The sequence below is a fragment of the Pyxicephalus adspersus genome, chromosome Z (assembly GCF_032062135.1).
Source record: "Pyxicephalus adspersus chromosome Z, UCB_Pads_2.0, whole genome shotgun sequence".
Classification (NCBI taxonomy): Eukaryota; Metazoa; Chordata; class Amphibia; order Anura; family Pyxicephalidae; genus Pyxicephalus; species Pyxicephalus adspersus.
In genome coordinates, this window is record NC_092871.1 from 89907487 (window position 1) to 89927086 (window position 19600).

Consider the following 19600-nt stretch of genomic DNA (forward strand, 5'->3'; position numbering starts at 1 on the left):
ATATATATTGTATTTTTCGCACTATAAGACGCAATTTTTTTGAGGGGAAATGGAGGGTGCGTCTTATGGTCCAAACACCCTCCCGTGCTTCCAAGGGGGGCCCCATCAGTTGGCTGCAGTTCCACCTAGCCTGGCATACCCCCTGCAGCATGGCCCCCTTCATTCTGCAGCCTCTCCTGCCCGGATTACAAAAAACATAAAGCTATCCACCCGTACCTATCAATTGCAGAGCCCTGCATTCCCCCCCCCCCTGTGTTTATCAGCAGCTCACATCTTTAGGGATGCTGGAGATGTGTTTCTGTGTGAGAAGGCTCCATGTAACAGTGGGGAGTGAGAAGGAAGGCAGAGAGAGCAGGAGGAGGGCAGTGTGAGGTGAGCAGTGCTGGTTAGCGTTTTTTTTTCTTGTGCAGCAGTCATTCTCCTATGACGGGTGAGCTGTAGCTTTCTTGACACTGTAGTCTTGTAGTGCAATATCTGGGCTATGTGCAATGTGCTATGTTTAATGTGCTATGTGCAATGTGTCTGTGCTATGTGTAATGTGTTATGTGCAACCTGGTTGTGTCTTATGGTCAGGTGCGTCTTATAGTCTGAAAAATGTGGTGTACCCTTCTAGTAGGCACTCGACTATTCAGCAATGTAAAGTGAGGTTCGATTTTCATTTATTTCATCTAATTGCTTTAGTATTTATGTACTTTAGTATTAAGCAGTGTTTAAAATATTTTATACAACCCCATGAATGAATGAAATGCCAATAACTATAGGGTTTTTTTTTCATGGGAACGGATCAATCATTTTCCTTTTTGTTTCTTATGGGAAAAATTTGTTTGGTATAAGTCTTGTTTGGTATAAGTCCAAGGATCTGGAACTAATTAAGGACTTACCAAGGTACTACTGTATATATATATATATATATATATATATATATATATATATATATGCTACTGTACAGTCATATTACAGGTTTCTGTATTTTTATGCACCCTTGTTTGAACATTTTTTTTTTAAGTTTATTATTAAATTTATCAAATATTAGACATATTTCGGTAAGTTATGCCTAAGAGTTATTGGCCTACAATGTAAAATACATTTTCAAGCAAAACAATGTACTGCTTTTGGCATAAAAATACGCAAAAAATTAGAATGCCAGGTGGGTGGGTTAATAGTGTTAATAATGTATTTTTCCTGCATCATTAGGCTGCAGAAGCTGGGGAGACGGGGAAACAGTCTGTACCCAGGAGCCAAATACATAATTCGAAATGACGTGGATCGAATTGACCTGAGGTTCCACCCAAGACCCAGTGACCTTCACCTGCAAATCGGTTACAAGGTGGGTAGATATCCTGACAAAGTTCACTTGTAGTCAATTTGGGTAATCAGATAGTTGAACCATATATGTTCTTGTGTCCTCATTATGATTAGAACTTCAGTATGTTATACTAGATTGCTTATTTTAAGTTATTGGATGTGCATGGATTGGCATGTCTTAGTTTGTTTGGCCTATCCTGGTATGTAAATTCAGATATCTTTCTAAACTGACTCTTCTTTGCTTCCTTAGGTGGAGAGAAATATGTGTGATGGGGATATTGTCATTCTCAACAGACAGCCCACATTGCATAAAATGTCTATGATGGGGCATAGAGTCCGTGTTCTGCCCTGGTCCACATTTCGACTCAACCTCAGGTGAGAGCCTTCTGAAATGTTCTATAAAACTCTGTGCAGTAAAACATTATCTATATATCTCCACTGGATCTGCCTCTGTACAATATTAAAATTGTCTATATTGGTTCTGTTCTGTAAATCACTTATCTCTAATTCTAGAAGTTTCTGTTGGTCTGTTTGCAATTTATGATAAATGCCTCACTATATCACCTATAAAACTCTGCTGGTTCTTGGTCTACAATGGTAAATGTCAAAACTGCATAAATCCTGACTCTGCATCTTTGTACCACCTGTACTAACACTTTTATTTTTGGTATCCAGTGTCACAATTCCTTACAATGCTGACTTTGGAGATGAGATGAATCTGCACTTTCCACAGTCTTTAGAAACATGTGCTGAGATCCAGGAGTTGGCAATGGTGCCACATATGATTGTCACGCCTCAGTCCAATCGTCCGGTTATGGGTATTGTGCAGGACACTTTGACTGGTGTGCACAAATTTACCAAGAGAGATGTCTTTTTAGAAAGGGTAAGACTCCTTCTAAAGTTGGGAACAACATTCATTTTTGAGGTCTTGACAAACTTTACATTAATCATATTGCAGTTCCTCTGCAGGTATTTAGATAATGTTGTGTTCTTTCATTAATGTAGGGTTATAGCAATACTCAGTATAGTTTTCTAATGGTTTTACTGCATCTTTTTAAAATCATTTGCTGCAGGGAGAAGTGATGAACTTGCTCATGTTCATTTCCACTTGGGATGGCAAAGTTCCACAGCCAGCCATCCTGAAGCCACGCCCTCTCTGGACAGGAAAGCAGATATTCTCCCTCATCATTCCAGGGCACATTAATTGTATACGAACACACAGCACTCACCCAGATGATGAAGACAGTGGACCATATAAACATATTTCTCCTGGGGATACAAAGGTTGGTGTAGCTTGAATGTGCACCCATCTGTGCATCCATCTCTGCCAGGCAGTCCTAATGATAACTTTGTACATTTTCAGGTGATTGTGGAGAACGGCGAGCTGATAATGGGCATCCTGTGTAAGAAGTCTCTGGGAACATCAGCTGGGTCTTTGGTCCACATATCATACCTTGAAATGGGTCGTGATATCACATGTCTGTTTTTATCAAACATCCAGACCATCATCAATAACTGGATTCTCATTGAAGGTGAGTAATACTACAATATCTAGTAAGATTGGGCTTTTTGGTGTTGAAATGTGAATATCAATTGTTGTCTCACAACAAAGTCCAAAAGAGGTTTCTGAAGATCCCAGCGATTCATTCACTTCTGATACACATACATGCACTAGATTTGATGGACAGTCCTAATAAATGTCCAGGTGTGCATATGGTGGCAAACGTCTGGGTAAACCAGAAGTCTGCCGCCAGGTGTGCATATGGTGGCAAACTTCTGGGTAAACCACATAAGAAAAGCCCCAGAAATAGAAATCCAATGTCCTGTCTGATTCCCAGATGGAGTAATTGGTGTCCAACAGCATATAGAATTCCTCCAGAATAAAATGAAATTCAATGATGGTGCAGATAAAGATATAGCAGTCTTATACAATAATGATGGATTACATTATCTATTATCCCCCCCCAATTATTTACAGCAGGTATGTATGTGGGCATAGTTGGAGTACGGTCACAAAAAGTTTCATGTCACCCTAAAGCTCCATTGAGTTTTCATCTCAAAAGTTATCAGGGTGATTGTGTTCATTGGACTCTTTAAAGACATTTTGAACTGGACATATTTGGAGCTACTATATTGATACAATATTGAGAACTGATTACAACAGCTAGTTTACATTTTTATTACCTCAATAGTATTTTAGAAAAATATTGTGTGGTAGGTAATGGCATTCTGCTAGGTGGCATGTTTGTTAGGTTTACACTTGTGTTTATTTCTTAGGCCACACTATTGGAATTGGAGACTGCATTGCTGATGCAAGGACTTACCAGGATATTCAGAACACTATCAAGAAAGCAAAGCAGGATGTGATAGAGGTGAGGATGTTAGACATATCCTATCTATTAGGTTGTAAATTACTGAACTTTTAATAACTCTTCCCCTTCTACTGGGCAGGTTATTGAAAAGGCTCTCAACAATGAGCTAGAGCCTACACCTGGCAACACCCTACGTCAGACATTTGAAAATCAAGTGAACAGAATTCTTAACGATGCTAAAGATAAAACTGGTTCTTCTGCCCAAAAGTCCCTGTCTGAGTACAATCACTTTAGGTCTATGGTGGTGTCAGGAGCTAGGGGCTCAAAAATCAACATTTCACAGGTAAGGCCTGTTCACTTTAAGTATATTGGGGGATGGACATGTGACATTTGTATGTGTTGCTATTGGCATTGCACAGTATTATACATAGAGGCTTTCTGTGTAGTAGTATGCCTGTGGAGGGGATACTTGATACTGTGCCAAAGCATGTACTGTGGGGGTTGTGTACTCCGCCAGGTAAATGGATGTATACAGACTTATTTGACAAGGTCAAGCCTGTATGGGGTTATACATAGGCTTTGTCTGCAAGGCCTGGACTTGGTGTGAATGGTATATAGGGTTTGAGTCCTGGTGTGGGCAGTTTTTTAGTTACACCTGATCTTGTAGACTAATAACACATCAAGGTGGGGGAACTGGATTTTTCTATGTAGGGCATACACGGGGTTATTGTTGAATTCTGGCCTGTGGGAAAGTGATTTGTATTGTTATCCAGTGATGCTTTTGGGGTTCAAGTATGGATTGTGTTTGAAGATTTATTTATTTTTTCAGGTTAATGCTGTAGTGGGTCAGCAGAATGTAGAGGGTAAGCGAATCCCCTTTGGATTCAAACACCGTACGCTCCCTCACTTCATAAAGGATGATTATGGCCCTGAGAGCAGGGGCTTTGTGGAAAACTCATACCTGGCTGGCCTGACCCCAACAGAGTTCTTCTTTCACGCTATGGGAGGGAGAGAAGGTCTGATCGAGACTGCTGTAAAGACTGCAGAGACTGGTAAGGAGACTGATTTGGACTCTTCTGGCTAACCTAAATGACTGAAAGAAGCTCAACACGTTCTAACACTTTAAAAACCATATAACTTGTGCTGTCCACTCCCCATCTCAGTTTACATGGTCCCCAAGCTGAAGACAGTGCAGTTTATCCAGTTTGCTGTCATATTTTTACAGAAGAAACTGTTGGATTTCCTTTTAGCTTTTCACTTGTTTAACTGCTCACTTTACATCCTACCTGTCCAGATTAGCACAGTGTAAAACTAACCACTGTTCACTCCATTTCTTACCAGGTTTTATCCAGAGACGTCTGATCAGGTTTATGGAGTCACTCATGGTAAAATATGATGCGACAGTCCGTAATTCCAAAAGTGAGGTGGTACAGCTGGGATACGGAGAAGATGGTTTGGCTGGAGAGGGGGTCGAATTCCAGAATTTGGCCACGTTGAAACCATCTAACAAAGCATTTGAGAAGAAGTGAGTGGACTTTTAGCTGTACCCTAAACTTGTTCACTTAGTTTGTAATCTAAGTGGCTGTATGTGCATTGTGATGACTAAGATATAGCAACTTACTGCTATAGGTCAGTGTAACATTACTGGGTGCATAGCAGGGTCATTTCTATAGTGGTAATGTATGATGTGGGTGTGGTTGGGGGCAATACAGGGTTTTTTGCCAGGTTCAATGCATAACATTTAGAGTCATCATTGGAGCCAGAGTACAATAAACGGCATACTCCCTAAAAATAGTTTGTGACTTGAAGCTGATCTTTTTGCAGATTTAAGTTTGATTACACCAATGAGAGAGCTTTGCACAGGATGTTACAAGAGGATGTTGTAAAAGATATTCTCAGCAATGCTCACATCCAGAATGAGCTTGAAAAGGAGTTTGAGAAGATGAGGGAGGACAGAGAGGCTCTAAGAGTTATTTTCCCTAATGGAGTTAGTAAGGTAGTAAGATAGTAAGGTAACAGAGAACAGACATACTCAACATACTTGCTGATGCCACAATTACATTACTATAATACGCTGGTGTTTGTCTTAAAAACAGGTGGTACTTCCTTGTAACCTTTTGAGGATGATATGGAATGCACAGAAGAAATTTCACATTAATACCAGGATACCATCAGATTTAAACCCTATAAAAGTAGTGGAAGGTGAGTAGTATTGTATGATTTAGTTTGATTTAGTCTGGTGCCTGATTTTGAAAAACTGGTAGATGCACACTGCCAATCCAGGCATTATTGTAGATAGGTTGATCATCCTTTTTCAGGTAACAGAGAAGGAAGCAGAGTCAGTGATCCCATCAAGCTGCCCTATTACAAAGTTGGGAAATCTTTAAGTTGGTCATTAAACTTCAAGGCCTTCAGTTTTACAAAATCTGCCAAATTCAACTAATCTGAGACTCATGGCGTGAAAAGGAACCTCAAATGAAATTGTTTACGGGTATTAGGACACTGTTCTCTTACAGATGTGAAGGAGCTCGGTAAGAAGTTGGTGATAGTCAATGGGGATGATCCTTTAAGCAGACAGGCACAGGAAAATGCCACCCTTTTGTTTAATATTCACCTACGTTCCACGCTTTGCAGCAGACGGATGATAGAGGAGTTCAGTCTCAGTGGAGTAGCCTTCGACTGGCTTCTAGGAGAGATAGAGTCTAAATTCAACCAGGCCATTGTAAGTTTTTCATTTCTAAACAAAACATTTGTCCAGTTTTTTTTTTGGCTGGGGCTTGTTTGGTTAAAAAATTACATTTTCACAAAGCATTTACAGAGATTAAGCTGTATTCATCCTGTATTCTTCTGTTAGTGTTAAATCTGACTTCTTTGGTCTAACCTTTCTATGTTTGTCCCTTGGGCTTATGCAATGGTACATTCTCTTCCTGATTGTCCTGCTGCCTCATTCATTCATAGTCTCTTACTTGTCCTACAGGCTTTCATTGTTCTAAAATTTCTCCTTGCTATTCCTATAGGTTCATCCAGGTGAGATGGTGGGTGCACTGGCTGCTCAGTCACTCGGAGAGCCTGCCACTCAGATGACCCTAAACACCTTCCACTATGCTGGTGTGTCTGCAAAAAATATCACCCTGGGAGTCCCACGTCGTAAAGAGCTTATCAATATTTCCAAGAAACCAAAGACTCCTTCACTTACTGTTTTCTTGCTGGGACAGTCGGCTCAGGATGCTGAGCGAGCAAAGGTCAGTGGTAAATGTTTTGTGGATGCATAATTCACTGATACGAGTTGTGTAACCCAAATAACAGTTTGTGTTCGCTAGAATATTCTTTGTCGCTTGGAACATACAACTCTGCGCAAGGTCACTGCTAACACCGCAATCTACTATGACCCCAATCCACAAAATACAGTAGTAGCTGAAGATCAAGAATGGGTCAATATCTACTATGAGATGCCAGACTTTGATGTGACCAGAATTTCACCGTGGTTACTTCGTGTAGAGCTGGACAGAAAGCATATGACTGATCGCAAATTAACTATGGAGCAGATTGCTGAGAAGATCAATGCTGGTTAGTATGCTTTAGTGATTACATATAAGTAAATGTGTTCAACCCCAGAAACTCTGTAACTTTCCTGTGTTTTTTTTATAAGCTTTAAGGATTGACTGTTAATGTTGGCTCTTTCAGCCTTTGGGGATGATCTGAACTGTATATTCAATTACGATAATGCAGAAAAGCTAGTACTGCGAATTCGTATTATGAAAAGTGAGGAAAACAAGATGCAAAAGGTGAGATATCATGAAATGTTCAGGCTTTACCCTCTTATGTGGTCTAGTGGCAGAAGGTTCTCATTCTTTTTTTCCTGTTTAGTTTGTGTGCCCCTACTTATTCCTTACCAATCAACTGTCTTTCCCCATTTGATCTTTTTTTTTTTATTAATCAGCTCCTGTCTCTATGCCTCACATTGCTTTCCTTTTCCCTTTGTTCCATCCCATTCTCACTCATGGTCTACTTATCTTTCTTGGGACAGGAAGAAGAGGTTGTGGATAAAATTGATGACGATGTCTTCCTTAGTTGTTTAGAATCAAACATGCTGACAGATATGACCTTGCAGGGAATCGAGCAGATCAGTAAGGTAAGCTGGTATTCAGTATATATACAGCATGATTAATTTTAGGCAGATTTAGGTCAGTAAATTACTAGTGCCAAGAGGACACAAGCAGATATTTGCAAGAAAGTACAATGCAAACTGGACATATTATAGCCTGGCAGAATGATGCGCAAAACCCAAAAACATTGTCCTTCATTTGGATTTGGTTCATCATATTTTTCCTGCTTTTGATTACCCCTTCTAATGGTCCTGGAGGTTTACCAACAATTGATACAAATGGTATTGGCATATGCTTTACTATCAGGGTTCCTAGGCTGCTTTGGAAATTAGGAGCTTGGGTTCAAGTATATGCATGGTGGTAAAGCTCATTAGTACTCTTGAATTTCATTATTCAATCTTCATATGGCTAACATCTATAAGTGTCTAAACTTTGCTGATATATGAATTGCTAAGAAAGAATCAGTGAAAGCAACTAAACCCAAAACTGGAACAGGTAAAATCCGAATAATTAGGAATGCAAAAAAAAAAACAGCAACTCAGTGAGACTTCCAGTTTCGGCGCCCATGTAGGAGGTGGTGTGCGAGCTGCGGCTCCGGCTCCCGAGTGTTCCCATGCCTAGCAAACTTTACCCGGCGATCTCACAGCAGACTGCTTTTGTTCTGCAGGCTGCAGAGATCAGATGGAGCGTTTCATCTCCTCCCCCCAGGCCTCCAAATGGTAACAGCCTTGACGGACAGGGGGGAAGGCGTCAGGCTCAGCTAAAATGGCCGACAGCGCCATAGTCCACGTGGAGCTTCCTTCAAGCCCAGATAGGCAAATTGATTCCCAAAGGAGCTCAGTAGCCATAGATTACAAACTGCTAGCCAAGGAAGTCTCACACAGCTTGAAACCTAGACTAGCCCAGCTTATAACAGAAGCTATATCGCAGCAGATGCAGCCTTTCACAGATACTATCAATAAGCATGGGGAAAATATCCAGGAGCTACAACAAAGAGTCAGTGATTTAGAAGATGACTTAGTTACAGTGCGATCGCAACAAAAACAGCTAGGAGACTATTGCACAACGTTACAGGAGAAATTAACAGATCTAGAGAACAGATCTAGGCACAACAATGTGCGGATAATTGGAGTACCGGAAACGTATATTGCAGCGGATGTGCAAAAACTTTGCACCTATACTATTCCTAAATTGCTGGGACTTTCTGCTGCTGTGCCAGTGGAAAGAGCCCACAGGCTGGGACCATTGCAACACAATAAGCCTTTTCCAAGACCCATTATTGTGAATAATCTCCACTTCCCGGACTGAAGTCCAGCTGCTGAGAGCCCATCGGTCACATGAACACTTTTTTATTGATGATACTAAGTGATGCTTTTCTCGGATTATGCGGCCAAAACGACAAAGCAAAGACAAGCTTTTTCACAGGTCTACAATCAACTGATATCTAAGGGGTTAAGATTTGCCCTCATGTACCTAGCTGTACTTAAAATATTCACGGCTGATAAAGAAGCCTATACTTTTAAGGATCCACAACAAGCTTTGGATTTTGTAGTTTCACCAGATGACGTCGACCATTCACCATCAGACAGGGAACGTAGGCCACGTTCCACTCACTCCTCTCCTGCTGCCTCCTCATAAGGTTTACCTTACACCATAAGTGTAAAGGGAATAAGATTTTTTTTCTGTTCATTGGAGGGAGTTGGCTGTCCACCTTTGCACACACCACACTTTTAAAACATGTATTCTCTTTTGCCATTAGTTTTACATGTCTGGGAACAAGTTTTTCTCAGCAGTGTCACGTGCTCAGGGTTGTTTGTTTTTTGAGTTTCAGTATTTCCTCACTGTGAAAAAAGGAAGTCAAGCGCAAGTGAGTTTTGCTGTGACCTCTTTGTTGTTATCGCTGTTTTGAAATTTGTTTTGGGTTTTGGTATACTCCGACTGTGCTATGTACTGTTACATTACTGGAATGACTGTCCACTCTTCCCCCAATGCAGTTGTACCCATTTGGTGGCAGTTATATTTTTCTGGGGCCACTCGGCTGGGATGGTTTCAGGCAACAAGCTGAGTTAATTTACCTGCAGTTCTCTACTCTTTTTACATTTAGGCCTCCTTAAATGAAAATTGTTACTTGGAATATTAAAGGACTACGCTACCCTCATAAATGCACTATGGTCCTCAGGCACTTAAAAAAATTACAGGCTGATATTGTGATCCTCCAAGAGACGCATCTACAGTCTTCCTTGTTTTATTTGCAGAGGAAAAGTTGGGTTGGCGAGGTCTGGAGTGCCTCTGCTCATGGCAGACGTGCTGGTGTAATAATACTGCTGCATAAAAGACTTCAATATACCATATCTAGTAAGTCTTGTGACCCTTCGGATGGCAGATGTGCTGCATTAACTCTGCAATTTCTGGCTAATGCCTTCACGTTGTTGGCGGTATAAGGTCCCAATTTTATAACAACCTTCTTACAGTTGTGCAGAATCTTCCCTTAGTTCCCATGTTGGTGGCGGGTGATTTCAATGCTACTGTTAGCACACTGGAAGATAGATGTCCACCTCCGCCGAGCATGGGTCTACTGTGTTAAATGATTCTTCTTTCCAACTGTTTCTTTCAGCAACAGTTCTGATTGACTCTTGGAGGCATTTGCACCCTCTGGACAGAGACTATACCCATGTTTCTGCAGTACACTCCACTATGTCTTGCTTAGAAACCATCTTGGTTTCAGCTGACCTGCTACTAAAGTTGGAGACGGCTACTATTCATCCCTTTGTTATTTCAGATCATGCACCAGTACTTTTGTCTCTAATGGAGAGCTATTTGCATCAGTCCGATTTCACCTGGCGCTTCCCAGCTTTTCTAGCCAAAGATGAACAATTTCAACAGCACCTGAAGCACTGGTGGCTAGATTTTGAGTTTTCACAATGCCACCCACCAAAATACACCCCAGCTATACTGGGATACAGCCAAGGAAGTTCTGAGGGGCAGAATTATGGCCCACATGTCCTCGCAAAAAAAGAAAACATTAGCTAAATATATAGAAAACCAGTACTCAAGCCCGTCAGGCTTATTTGAAATTTAAAGTCCCATGAGTCTTAGAGTCCCTATCAGCAAAGGACAGGAAGAATGGCTCCAAAGTAAGCGTGCTTGTGATTTTTGGCTGCATCAATATGATACTACCATCCCTGCTTATAAGCAGAATTTTTTAGATTTGGCAACAAGTCTGGCCAACGTCTTGCCAATCTAGCTAAAGGTTTTCGAACATGTGTTCGTTATGCTATAGGTTCTGTACAACACTTACCTTGTGATATCGCTGCTGTGTTTTCTTCCTTGATCATCGCAAGGAAGTGATATTGCATTGGGTCAGGTATTCCTGGATGGGTTGAATTTGCTACATCTGTCAGAAGATAAATTACTTCCTCCTAATTCCCCTATTACACCTGAGGAAGTTACTTCTGTGATCAAGTGGTCAGCTAATTTCTAGGCTTTGGAACAGGATGGCTTACCAGCTGAATTTTTTAAGATATTGGTGGACCAAGTTACCCCTAGATTGACTGCATTATATAATGATATGTATTCAAGGTCTACTTATCTGTCCTCAGGTTGCTCGGCCCATATCAAAGTTTTGCCTAAAAAGCAAAAGGATCCATTGGACCCTGGGTCCTATCAACCCATTTCACTTTTAAATGTTGATGTTAAGCTGTTGTCATTTTGATTTTGCCTAAACTAGTTAGCTAAGCCCAGGCAGGTTTTGTATTGGGTAGATCTATGGCCTATAATGTTAGAAAGGTGCTGACTGTCTTGGAGCAAAATAGATTGGTTGGCTCGCTTTATTGGCGCTGGACCCGGAGAAGGCATTTGATAGTGTTGAGTGGCCTTGGCTTCATGCTGTGCTCCGCCAGTTTAGATTTACAGGATTCTTTGCACAATTTATAGTAGCTATGTACTCTGCTACTTCAGCTCAGGTTCAGGTGGTGGCAGTATTATCTCCTATCTTTTCGTTGGGAAGAGGTACACGTCAGGGCTGCCCCATATCACCCTTGTTGTTCAATTTGGCCATTGAGCCGCTGGCGAGGTCTTTCCAGGATACAAATTTATTTAAAGGCATAACTATCCACAACAAACAAGTCAAATTAGCCATGTTTGCGGATGATGTCATGCTGTTTCTGGTTAACCCAGTGAAAGATCCACCAATACTACTGCGACATATACAGTTTTTTTTTTATCTTTTTCTGGTTTCCGTATAAACTATAATAAAAGTGAATTTTTATACCTTCAGTGCTTGTGGAACTATTGTCTGTCATACTGAGTTTGGGTTTGAAATTAGTCAAACATGCTTTTACCTGTCTGGGAGTTCAGGTCACCAGGCAGGTTGCTGATATGCATAAATTGAATTATACTCCTAGTATTATTAAGATTTTGGCAGGATTACAGAGCTGGAAATCCCTACCTTTATCTCTAATGAGGTGTTGTCACTTACTTAAAATGATTAACTTTGCGCACTTATTATATCCCATGCAAACACTCCCCTTTTTGTTGATACATTCTGATATTCAGAAATTAAACGCTGCCTTTACAGCATTTCTGTGGCAGGGCAAGACCTGAGGGAAATTGCTAGATCCAAACTTGTTCAATCTAAACAAAGTCTTGGTATGGGTTTTCCAGACATACCCAAATACATCTTAGCGTGGTTGCTTTGCTATGTAAAGGATTGGTGGCATCATACATGGTTAAGCTGGAATCTTTATTGGTGAGACCTTGGTCATTGCTTGGTTTGCTTAATGCCCCATATGCTAGCATACCATGTAATGTACGTACAAATTTGCTTCTGAGGAACACTTTACTGGCATGGTGAGAGACTAAAAAGCTGTGTAGCTACTGGCAAAGCTTTATCGCTATGACACCATTACATTCATCACCTAGCCTCTGTCAGGGGTTGCAATATACCGCTTATAAATTATGTGCAAGGCGAGGTATTGGGAAACTGAGTGATTTGTTAGATGACACTAACTGCCTACTATCATTTAATATCCTTAGGGCTAAGTTTGTCCTCCCCTCCCAACACTTTCTCTATTATTTGCAGGTCAAGTCTGTTTTTTACCCACGGCGGGGCACTTCTTCCATGCTGCCTATACCTCTTCCGTTAGGTCGAATGCTGGGCCCGCACACATCTTGACATTCGATATCATATATCTATCCATTATTGTTGGAAGCCTCTACAGGGGTAGAAGCAAAGTTATATTTCGTGGCCAAATGTGCTGAATATTTACGATGCCTATACTCGGATATGTTGGAACTATCAGAGGCTAGCTGGTCCATTGTCAGGAAATCTATTATTAGTGAGGTGTGGCGAGAACTGCAATTTAAAATTATCCATAGAGTGTATTATGCGTTCAATCTGCAGTTTCATTCTAGTGTGGTGGCTCAAAGGATAGTGGCTTGCCCTAAGTGTGCTTTTCCACTTGCTCCCTAAAACACTTGTTATGGGATTGCCCGGCAATTAGTGCCTTTTGGAAATCAGTTTTTCAATAAATTACTCAGGTTACTGGACATACCCATTCTTTGTCACCTCATTTAGCACTTTTTCACACAGAACCCTCCCCAAGTGATGTTTCTGGTTTATCTAAATTTAATAATCTTTGTTTGCTGGCAGCTAAAAAAAGCTATATTAAAGCAATAGAAGGAAACTCACCCTCCTACATTGACGCAATGTACTAATTATTTGCAAACCCTTGTGTTGATTGACAAAACTGAAGTCACCAAGCACCTAGACACTCACCCACAAAAGTTCTTTGCAACGTGGATGCAATATTTACAGCATTCATTATCTCCATCTCAGCTGCATGATATTATAGAAACCTTTCGCCACACGATCTGATATGACATGAGAGCTTTGGGAGCAATTAATTAGAGATCTGTTTGATATAAGGGCGCATGGTTTTCTGAGGGGGATAAAATCTTATTTTCTTTCTTTTATGTTTTATTTTGTACTTCGATTTCTTGGAAGGCAGAGAGAACAGTCCACCAATTGTTTAAGTTATACTTTAGTTTTTGGGACTTTTGTCCCACGGTTATACGGTTATTTTCCTAATCTTTCTATGCATAACTAGTCACATTTATAAAAATTTAGGGGCAAAGACCATATTTCAGGATGTACTTCATATCTGCAGTAAATCATTTCTGTTCATTGTTTTTCGGATGCAAAATGCTTTTATGCTATTCACGCTAGGGTCTTTTTTGTGGCCTAATACATCCTGTTTCTCCTCTTTTGTATTTTATACCTGATTGTACGGTATGTGTTGTTTGCACTGTTTTTTTTTTAAAAGATAAAAGATATTGAAAAAAAAATATTATAAAAAAAAAAAAAAGCAACTTGGTATACAGAAAACCTAAAATGAGAATGTACAATGCTCTACATTTCCTTTTTGTCATTAAATTTAGCAGACAGGTAAATCTGGTGAGAACTTTAGATGGGAAGCTTTTTTCATAGCTGGCCCGTAGTAAAGTGAAAGCCATGTGCCTACTTGAAACGTTAAAGTATACCTAAACTCACATTTTTCACTTTACATAAAGGGGCAGACAACCCTTATGTAAGGTAAAATTCTGTTCATTTGTTTCTTTTTTAAGTGCAACACCCTTTTCTAGGCCTAGGCAATCAAGAATGAATGGGAGTGCAAAGCCTCCCGGGATACCTACATCAGGCATCCTGGGAGGCTCTTGAGTGCTTCTTCTGCCCATGCTTGAGCATCTCAGGCATGCTGAAAAGGAGCCTTTTCATGAAAAGGGTAAAAAAAAGTTTTTTTTTTCCCCCATCTTTCTACCGCAAGATCGGGTGACGTAGGAAGAAGAACCAGGAAGAAGAGGCAAAGATGGTGTTGCCCGGAGCTCCGACATGAAGACAGATGCCGGAACGACGTGGGACTTGATAGAAAAGACCTCCGGACGGATCGACTGCCCTGTGGGATTAAAGGTAAGTTCATTTTTTTTTTGTTTTGGGGGACTTCAGTTTAGTTCCTCTCTAAGACTGTTGTAAACATTGTAAGGAATGGTCAACTCACAAAGTAGTGATAAATTGTAAGACCTCATTCTATTAACAGGGAAATAAAAAGAGCAAAGTCCCAAGCTTTCCTGGAGGTACACTGCTAAAGCAAAGCATATATGCACAACTGCTATTAGAATGTAAAAATGTATTTCAATTTATAATGCCTATAATTTTACACAATTGGCAAGATTGCTTTGGGAATTTCTTTGTTCAAGTTTGTGTTTTTTGAACTTTAAATATACAAATAACAAATTGCAGTAGATGTTCCACTGCTGGCGGTTCTGTATTCTAAAGCCAAATTTTGATTCAGTGGCGTAGGGGTCACAGCTTCTGGGTTCTTTGCTTCCTGTACCTTTCTGTTCCATATCCTGAAGTAATCTGCTTGGATTTAGTACATAGAGCATAGAGTCATTACTGTTCTGTTTTCTGAAGTAAACTGCTTGCATGCAGCATAGCTTATAGTGTCCTATTGTTTAGGTCTACATGCACCTGCCTCTGAATGACAACAAGAAAAAGATTATCATTACCGAGGATGGTGAATTTAAGGCTCTTCAGGAGTGGATTCTGGAGACTGTTGGAGTTAGTCTTAAGCGAGTCTTGAGTGAGAAAGATGTTGACCCAGTGAGGACCACATCTAATGACATTGTTGAGATATTCACAGTAAGTATGAAGTGTCCTTTTTCTGTTTTACTTTCTACTTTACTTTCTACTTTACCTTCTATTGTACATACAATATTGGGCTTAGTGTAACTTTATAACTAATATTTTAGGTGCTGGGTATTGAGGCAGTGCGCAAAGCCCTAGAGAGAGAATTGTACCATGTCATCTCCTTTGATGGTTCCTATGTCAATTATCGTCACTTGGCACTTCTATGTGACACTATGACATGTAAAGGACACTTGATGGCCATCACACGTCATGGTGTAAACAGGCAGGACACAGGACCGCTCATAAAGTGTTCCTTTGAAGAAACTGTAAGTATCTCAGTGTTTTCCTTGCAATATGTAGCACTCATTGTTGCCATCCTGTAATTTTATTGGTGTTCTTCCCAGGTGGATGTTCTCATGGAGGCAGCAGCACATGGTGAATCAGACCCTATGAAGGGTGTGTTTGAAAACATCATGTTGGGACAGTTGGCTCCAGCTGGAACTGGCTGTTTTGACCTCCTACTGGATGCAGAGAAATGTAAATTTGGAATGGAAATTCCAACAAATATTCCAGGACTTGAAGCTGCAGGGCGTAAGTGGCAGACATTTTTGGGAAAAATCCTCTTTACTTATTTAAGCTTGTCCTAATGTTTTGTTTGTTTTGTCTTTAGCAACTGGTATGTTCTTTGGATCTACTCCAAGTTCTATGGGAGGAGAATCATCTGCCATAATGCCATGGAACCAAGGTGCTATGCCGGTTTATGGACCCTGGTCCCCAAGTTTAGGTATGAGAAGGTGGCTTGTGGACTTTTATGGCTTTGGTAACTGGGATGTGTGCAGAGCAAAAGTTCTGAATGTGGTCTGATCAGTCATGAACTGGTTAACCTGCCACTAACATTTTAAAGGCAGTATGCTCTCCTGCATGTAAAACTGACCTTTGACATGCTTCTGATACGGCCACTTCACTTTAGTTTAAGCTTATGCTGAGATAATATATGGGAACTTTATTATTCGTTTCCCCTACCCCTGGCTCCCCAGGGTCTCCATGTCCTTCCAGTCCATACATTCCCTCACCAGGTAAGTGATAATTCTGATGGTCATGTTACAAGCTGGATGTGTCCAGGTTTGTTCTAGTCTGCTTCCAGCTCGGTAGTCACAAATTTTTACAAGGTGGGTGGCAGCCACTATTGCATCCTTGTATGGACACTATTATCTTTTGTGTGTAACTTGAAACCTTTAATCTAATACTGATGATCTTTGTCCTGCAGGTGGCACCATGTCTCCAAGGTATTCTCCAACTTCTCTTCCCTACGAGCCAAGAAGCCCTGGTGGATACACTACCCAGGGTCCCAGCCACTCACCAACTTCTCTGTCCTACAGTCTTACATTCCCATCATATTCTCCCACTAGCCCAAATTACAGTCCTACATCACCCAGCTATTCCCCCACATCACCCAGTTATTCCTCAACAAGTCGTAGTTACTCTCCAACATCACCCAGTTATTCCCCAAGAAGTCCAAGTTACTATCCAACATCACGCAATTATAGCCCAACAATCCCAAGTTACAGCCCCACTTCACCAAGCTACTCTCCTACCTCTCTTATCTATTCCCCAACCAGTCCCAGTTACAGTCCCACATCTCCTAGTTTTTCCTCAACCCATCTCAGTTATTCACCTACAAGCCCTAGCTATTTTCCCACCAGCCCAAGTTATTCGCTGACCTCTCCCAGCTATTTTCCAACATCACCTTCATACAGCCCAACATCGCCTTCCTACTCGCCTTCTTCTCCCAATTATTCACCTACTTTTCCCAACTACACACCTACTTCTCCCAGTCACAGCCCAACATGTCCCAGTTATTCACCCACATCTCCAAGTTACTATCCCTTAAGCCCCCTTTGTACACCACAGTCCCCAAGCTATACTCCTAGCTCTCCCAGCCACAGCCCATGTTTAACAAGCTACTCCCCAAGAAGCCCAAAATACACACCAACATGTCCATCTTACAGCCCAAGTTCACCAGAGTACACACCTACATCACCCAAGTACTCTTCAACTTTACCCAAGTACTCGCCAACATCTCCTAAATATTCTCCAACCTCTCCTACATATTCTCCCACAACTCCCAAATACTCTCCAGCATCTCCAACATATTCACCATCCTCTCCAGTATATACTCCAACATCCCCAAAGTACTACCCTACATCTCCAACTAACTCACCTACTTCTCCAAAGTATTCACCAACCTCCCCCACAAGTCCAAAAGGTTCAATGTACTCTGCAACAGCCCCTAGATACAGTCACACATCACCCACCTACAGTCTTATGAGTCTATCTATTACTCCAGATGACAGTGATGATGACAATTGAGCATATTGTACCGTTTTTCCAAAGATTATAACTCTCTAGCATAATTTCCAGCCATACACTGAAACAATAAATTCAAAATGTAAAATTCATAACTTCATACCTAATTCACTCAAGTTTTCTATTTTGAGTGGGATTTTGCAGCATATAATTCTAACAGATTTTTTTTAGCTTTGTGTAGTTAGGTGTTGCTATCTTTATATAATAAAGTCATTAAGGTTAATCTGGTTGATGAACAGAATCTTTTCTTTTCATTGTATTTATGCAACAAAATGTACCCTCCCCAAATAGTCCTTATTTATAAATGGAGAATTCCATTCATATTTCTTTTGATCAGATTGCTCTGAACTTTAGGGGTTTCTTTTGAATTGGTAATGTTGAATGATACTTGTAAAGTGTAATTCTAAATAAAGATATTTTTGGACCTGCATCTGGTGTACTTTTGTCCAAATTATATGCGTGGAAGACAAATGAAAGTTTGTCTTCTTTTGTAAATAGCAAGAGGTATCAAAGACTGAAATACCTGTATTTTTTATAGTAGGACAGAATTTTTTTTTCTGTGCCAAACTGTCTTTTTTTATAAATAGCAGGTTTTTTATAGGTATTTACCAAAGAAGACAGTTTGGTACAGAAAAAATCTGTCCTACTTTAAAAAAACTGATATTTCAGTGTTTTATACCTCTTGCTATTTACCCAGGAAGCCCGTTTGGTACAGAAAAATTTCTGTCTTTTTATAAAAAAAATACATATAATTCAGTGTTTGATACCTCTTGCTATTTACCAAAGAAGCCCATTTAGTACAGAGAAATTTCTGGCCTATTATAAAAAAGATATCAGTATTTCAGTGTTTGATACCTCTTGCTATTTACCAAAGAAACCTTTTGGTACAGGTGCATTTTTGCCCGAATGAGTACAAGATGAGCGGTAGACGCAGGGGAAGGCGTGGCGTTCTGGCAGGGGGCATACTCCCCGGGAGTCCGCCACTGTAGGACAGCAGAGGCAGCAAACTGTTGGAGGCAGCAGCACAAGATGTAAAACAGGTCTGAGATGCGTGCAGAGCACCAGTACGCTGGTAGATGTATTGAGAGGGCAGAAAACAATCACACAGCCACATCATGTGGAGAGTATTGTGGACTTGGTTTCAGGGGCCTCAAGTGCAGCAGGCTCTTCTTCTGCAGCAGCAGCCACCAGCAGAGCCTTGACAGGAACAAAGACAGAAGTTAGCGTGGCTAATGTGCCTGTACTTCCCAATGACTTTCCCTTGTTGTTTGACGAACAGCCTGAGGATCTGTCAGTGCGAATTTCAGAGCAGGAGGCAGACCCTTGGAGAGTGTGGTCAGCACTTGCTGGGTGAAGGTTCTGAATCAGTGGCTGAATTTACAGAGGTTGGCATACATGAAAAAGAGGATGATGATGACCGTGTTGTCACCTGGGAATCACCAGTGCATGTAAGAGCTAGCAGCAGTTTCCGAAACAGGCGTAAAGGAAATGCAGCAGCAGCAACAGACTGGGGATGTAAGGGGCCACAAATATGCCTCATGTGAGTCCCAAAGAATAGACAGATGAGTGGGCACAAGCAGGGGAACAGTCAGAGATGATGTAACGGTGGGGGAGATGGACCAGGAGCAGACACAAGGCACCCAGGAGAGGCAGGCAAAGAAAAAGCGCAGCAGAGTGGTTGCATGCACCTCTCCACTGTGGTCCTTTTTCATGCTGAAAGACCATGACAGGTGTGTAGCAATTTGCATCCTGTGCCGCAGGAACATTTGCAGAGCACAGGCCGGATCACATTTGGGTACAACATCCCTGCTTTCCCACATGTG

The 19600-nt window shown here is 41.0% G+C and overlaps 1 protein-coding gene across 1 annotated transcript in view; it reads left to right on the plus strand.

The window, feature by feature from the left end:
• LOC140343678 (DNA-directed RNA polymerase II subunit RPB1-like) overlaps positions 1 to 18207 on the plus strand; it is a 25274-nt gene extending 7067 nt beyond the window's left edge. The window contains exons 8-28 of the mRNA XM_072430503.1: positions 1195 to 1327; positions 1556 to 1680; positions 1981 to 2188; positions 2379 to 2588; positions 2669 to 2837; positions 3583 to 3677; positions 3757 to 3960; positions 4447 to 4669; positions 4959 to 5142; positions 5442 to 5613; positions 5714 to 5819; positions 6134 to 6339; positions 6635 to 6859; positions 6938 to 7184; positions 7302 to 7402; positions 7645 to 7749; positions 15240 to 15422; positions 15533 to 15736; positions 15815 to 16001; positions 16081 to 16194; positions 16678 to 18207. Coding sequence (XP_072286604.1) covers positions 1195 to 1327; positions 1556 to 1680; positions 1981 to 2188; positions 2379 to 2588; positions 2669 to 2837; positions 3583 to 3677; positions 3757 to 3960; positions 4447 to 4669; positions 4959 to 5142; positions 5442 to 5613; positions 5714 to 5819; positions 6134 to 6339; positions 6635 to 6859; positions 6938 to 7184; positions 7302 to 7402; positions 7645 to 7749; positions 15240 to 15422; positions 15533 to 15736; positions 15815 to 16001; positions 16081 to 16194; positions 16678 to 17780 — 4504 coding nt within the window. The 3' untranslated portion in view covers positions 17781 to 18207. The remainder of the gene's footprint in view (positions 1 to 1194; positions 1328 to 1555; positions 1681 to 1980; positions 2189 to 2378; positions 2589 to 2668; positions 2838 to 3582; positions 3678 to 3756; positions 3961 to 4446; positions 4670 to 4958; positions 5143 to 5441; positions 5614 to 5713; positions 5820 to 6133; positions 6340 to 6634; positions 6860 to 6937; positions 7185 to 7301; positions 7403 to 7644; positions 7750 to 15239; positions 15423 to 15532; positions 15737 to 15814; positions 16002 to 16080; positions 16195 to 16677) is intronic.
• Positions 18208 to 19600: the final 1393 nt, after the last annotated feature.